General features: G+C 42.9%; 1 protein-coding gene across 1 annotated transcript; it reads right to left on the bottom strand.

Moving 5' to 3' along the window:
• Nucleotides 1–2,455: 2,455 nt before the first annotated feature.
• Nucleotides 2,456–4,409, bottom strand: aplnra (apelin receptor a). The gene has a single exon (XM_047381731.1). It carries the CDS (start codon nucleotides 4,274–4,276, stop codon nucleotides 3,191–3,193), a length of 1,086 nt encoding a protein of 361 aa, XP_047237687.1. The 5' UTR covers nucleotides 4,277–4,409; the 3' UTR covers nucleotides 2,456–3,190.
• Between the last annotated feature and the right edge of the window lie 412 nt (nucleotides 4,410–4,821).

The raw sequence follows: 4,821 nt of genomic DNA, 5'->3' as shown, positions 1-4,821 counted from the left end.
ACCACAACCGAATACAATATCTACAATGACTTAAAGGTTCTTTAAATATAGTTTGCATTAACTGCTATGACTTTTAACAATCTGGAGTTGTTTTAATATGATAGAACTCTTTTGGTCTACTTTGCTCTTGGTGCCTCTTGGACAATGGGTTAGCTTCAGGCTGCAGGACCAACTATTCTGGATTTACAATAAATGAAGACACTAAAAATGAGTTATCTAACTCAGGTAAGATATTAACAAAATCTTTTTGGATGTTTGAACTAAATCAACAAAGTTGGAGCAATATTGTCATGTATTTTGCTTTATTTGCGCATATTTATTTAACCCCCCCAACCCTTGCTGTTATTGCAAAACCTACTTTGTGTTTATTCTTTACTAGTTTAAAATAAACTGAAGATGAAAAAAAGAATCTTACTTCAAAAAGTTTGGACCATCCCATTATGTGTGTGACTCAAAACAGCCCCAATCAGAATTTACTGTTGTGAAGTACCAACAACTAAGCACCAACAAATGTCATTAAAACAATATGCATTCCCAACCTTATCAATTAGGAGAGAAGTGAAGTCCATTCTGCTTTCTGTTCTAGGTTCTAACCTGATTTATAGGAACACAGACCAGATTTAGGACAGTAAAACAAATTCTTAAGGCAATGAGCTCTCATGATTGTATAATTATATTAGTTGGTAATCAAACTAAATATAATGTCTTTAATTTATTACATGCAAAAAAAGGCTTAAAAATGTACAAGTTGTATGTTGAACGTAAATTCATATTTTATTTATATTTAATAAATTACAACAACAATAATAATAATAATAATAATAATTGTCAGGGACCAGCATATTTTCTGTAAGAAAATGAACATTTCAAACATACTGTGAAACCAGTCCAAACTCTTAGCACACATAGAAACAGGCCCTCAGGGAACAAACGAGTGCAGACAACATTTTGATGAACCCAGCGGCCTAATGCAACAGTTGTATTTGTGCTGCCATTGTCCCCCAAGGACCCCCGGTGCTTTGGTCAGATGGTGTTTTGAGTAGATTCTCCGAAAGAGAACTTGTTTGCTAACTGCATCTGACAAGCTGCCAGGCCGGTTCATCCCGACTACATCCACAACATGTCTGACTAGTTCAACATGCATGATTAACTCCTCCTGATTTTACTTTGCTTATATCCACATTTATTTGCGGATATGAGATAATATGCGCTTTTTTGGTATAAATATGCTGTGTGAAAACTGGTACAAGGGGTCTTAGTTCTTATTAGGATCCCTAACTTTGCATGATAATTTCCATGCTGGAGAAAGACTGCAAAGGGGTGTCTTGCTGAACTATATGAAGAGGAAGTGTGTGTCGGAGCAGTGTAGATTCTTTACATGCACGTGATAAATATACTGCAGTTCCTGTATCCATCATTATAACCCTCCTGTGGTATACCTAGAGAGCAAATCAGCTCCCCTCTTTCCAAGATGGAGTACAGGTAACACATGATATGACCTACACCGAAACACAATAAATCTTGAGTCTTTTATCTGTTTTACAGATGCTGATACTTTTAGAGCTCTGGTGCACAGTGTGTTTTTGCCCAGCTTTCTCACCTCCGCCACAGTTTGTGTTTTTTGTCTTGTTACTCTGTATGTTGAAGCATCTGCAGTACACCCCTCCACCCCTCACACACCACCACACCCTCTCTTTCTCTCATGCTAGCTGCTAACTGCAATCTCCTGTCAGCAAGGACAAATATTGACTTGTTCTCCAGCCCAGCTTCTGCCAAGATCAGAGCCCCACTTCCCCCTGCCTCTGCCATGTCTTAAATGCTGATTATGTCCAACAGAACTCCTCGCTGTCAAAACAAATGACACTCAAGGGGAGTCCCTCTTTGGTAATTTTATTTTATTCTGTGAATATGTTAATCTTGGATATTCTTGACTTGATGTTTAGACTTTTAGTGATAGTAAAAACACTGTTTTGTGCAACTTTTAGGTACTTTGGAAACCATTTATTTTGTCAGTTGCATCTATAATTGAGAACACAAGAATGCCTTGCTCCTTCTGGTTTTAGACCTGTCGATACCCTTAATGGAGACCCACAGGACTGTATCATAAACAGCTAAAGCCCCATAGTTGGTGGAAATCACAGCTGAGTATCGAATACACAATCGCATGATGTATGATGCTTTGCATAATCCGGTTACAGTCTGGGTACTGGCTGTGAATCAATAGAGATTAGAAATCTATTAGTCTGAAGGTGTAAACCCAATGCAAGACTAATTCATAACAAAGCTTTGACCCTTCGGGGGATACTTGACACTAAAATAACAGGATGAGGTAATGAAACTGACGTGAAACTGCAGGTTAAATATTTACATTTGGTATCAGAACTTTCCCTTGTCATTCTTTTGAAATTTTTACACTTATAAAACACACACACTCATTAAGTCTAAGGAATCCAAGTTTGGAGCACAGGTCTTTAATGCAGTAGTTAGTTACAGTGGTGTCAAAAAATACAACATATACATCAGTGTGAAACATTTTTAAGGTTGCATTTCCCTACTTTTAGTGCGGCAACTACACCAAAAACCCCTCTCCAACCACCCCACCCCGACCTGCTCCTGTTCTACAACATTTGTCAACCACCACATGCCCCTCTCCTACCCACCCCCCCCCCTCTGTTTCTACTCCACAAACTATATAATTAAGCTGCAACACCTTTTCTCCTCTTACACTTCCCTCCATCTGCCATCAGGCTTTCTGTTTGATCTCCCTGCTCACTAAATCCTGACAAGTGCTTAGAAAACAAAACAGCAACAGATGTGGACAAGAAGGGTATGAAAATACTGTACAGTCATATGTTTCATCCAGTGTATATAGGTTTCAGTTTACAAATCAAAACTCCTGTGGAGACAAAACAACAAAATATAGAGTTTTTTCTCTGAGAATTGGAGGACCAGTGCAGCCAAAGAGCTCAGCCAGCTGGCTCCAGCAATGTAAGTCCACACAACACACAGAGCATCAACTTCTCATTACAGAATAGGATGGGCATACATTGGAATTCATGACTGAAGGCAGTAAAAGTTCAAATTTCATGTCTCCTTACCAGCTTTAAACAACCGGCACATAACTAACAAGTGTTCCATTGGTTAGAGCTGGGACTGTCTTGCAGCCATGCTTCATTGCTTTTCTTAGTCTCTAAACTTTGGTTGCCAGAGACTGAATCTCCGACTTCTGAGTCTGGGCACTGAGAGTGGACGACATGGAGGTCATCTGGCCGTGCATGGCCTTCTTGAGGTTGAGCAGGCACAAGCACTGGGAGCGAAAGCGCAGGTCAAAGAAGGCGTACAGGAACGGGTTGAGGCAGCTGTTGACGTAGGCCAGGCAGGTGGCATAGGGGTGAGCCAGCAGCACGAAACGCATGATGCCGCAGGAGCTCGGGGCGAGATTCAGGTAGGAGAGGGCATCCAGGCTCTTTAGCACATGGAAGGGAATCCAGCAGATAGCAAAAACCACCACTAGTGTGGTGATGATCTTGAGCAGGCGCTTCTTCTTTTGGTCCTCCTTGCGCAGGTTGTTGAAGTGGCGAGTGACAGTGCAGCCAATGAAGCAGTAGAAGATGGTCATGGCCAAAAAGGGCAGGAGAAACCCCAAGGCAGAGGAGGACAGGCTGAGACCAGCGATCCAAAGGGTCTCGTGCCCCCTGTTTATGGTCACCAGGCTGAAGTCCATGGCGCATGTGGTCTGATTGCTGTTGATGTCATGCACAGTGGTTCTAAAGAGCAGTGTGGGTACAGACAGGAGGCCAGACAAGAACCAAATGGCACCTAGGGATGCCAGCATGGTGCCTCTGGAGCGCAGCTTGTTGCTGGATAGGGAGTGCACAATGGCCAGGTAGCGGTCAAAACTCAGGCAGGTGAGGCAGAAGACACTGGCGTACATGTTGACCAGAACAATATAGCTGCTTATCTTGCACAGAGCCACACCAAATGGCCAGTGATAGCCTAAAGCTGTGTACACAGCCCAGAGAGGTAGGGTTACAACGAAAGTGAGGTCAGCAAGGGCCAAGTTCCCGATGTAAATGTCTGCGGCCCGGCGCTTAGACTTGGATCGCCACACCGTGAAGATGACCACACCGTTACCTGACAGGCCCAGGATAAAAATCAGCATGTAGAGCACTGGGATAAGAGAGTAAGAGGGCTCCCACTCTGAGTAGTCACAAGCAGTTTCATTGTCATCGTAATACTCATAACTGTCAACATATTCCCCATTGGTGGCCTCCATGATGTAGTGCCAAAACAAAACAAAAATCCTCAGCAGAGATAAGAGTCCTGTACAGTCCCCAGTGGAGAGTCAAAGCAAAAAAAAAGGTCTGTTGCTGCTGCTGGAGCAAAGGGCAACTGAGAATGAGAGGCTGCTGGCGGTGTCTGCCTTTTTAAACTCGGCCCTCTACACCACTGGTTCCCTCCCAGAACGACCCCCTGCCCTCTTCCTCCTCCTTATCCTCCCCCAACAGTAAAACATCTATCAACTCTCCCCCTCCTTCTCCACCCTCTGCCCCTCTCTTAGCCCTTCCCTCTGCCTGCTGGATGAGGAGCCCCACAGCAGTCCCCTGCAGATGCAGAGAGGCCTAACACTGACTGATTTTCTACATCTGCAAAGTGAACACTGCTCTAGAGGAAATACTTGGCAAAAAAGTTCTCAATGAAGTAATGTAAATAGAAAGTTTAGGATTATTAGGGTGCAAACAGCAGTCCATAATATATTTTGTAAAGTTGCAAACAAGTTGTACAGTGTTTGCTGTTTGTTTTTTAAACAGAACCAGGGTT

Source organism: Girardinichthys multiradiatus, chromosome 12, assembly GCF_021462225.1.
Source record: "Girardinichthys multiradiatus isolate DD_20200921_A chromosome 12, DD_fGirMul_XY1, whole genome shotgun sequence".
Taxonomy (NCBI): domain Eukaryota; kingdom Metazoa; phylum Chordata; class Actinopteri; order Cyprinodontiformes; family Goodeidae; genus Girardinichthys; species Girardinichthys multiradiatus.
This window is presented reverse-complemented; position numbering and strand designations above follow the sequence as displayed.

Excerpts from the sequence above, each read along its gene's own strand:
- aplnra (XM_047381731.1), bottom strand. The coding sequence starts at position 4,276 with ATGGAGGCCACCAATGGGGAATATGTTGACAGTTATGAGTATTACGAT.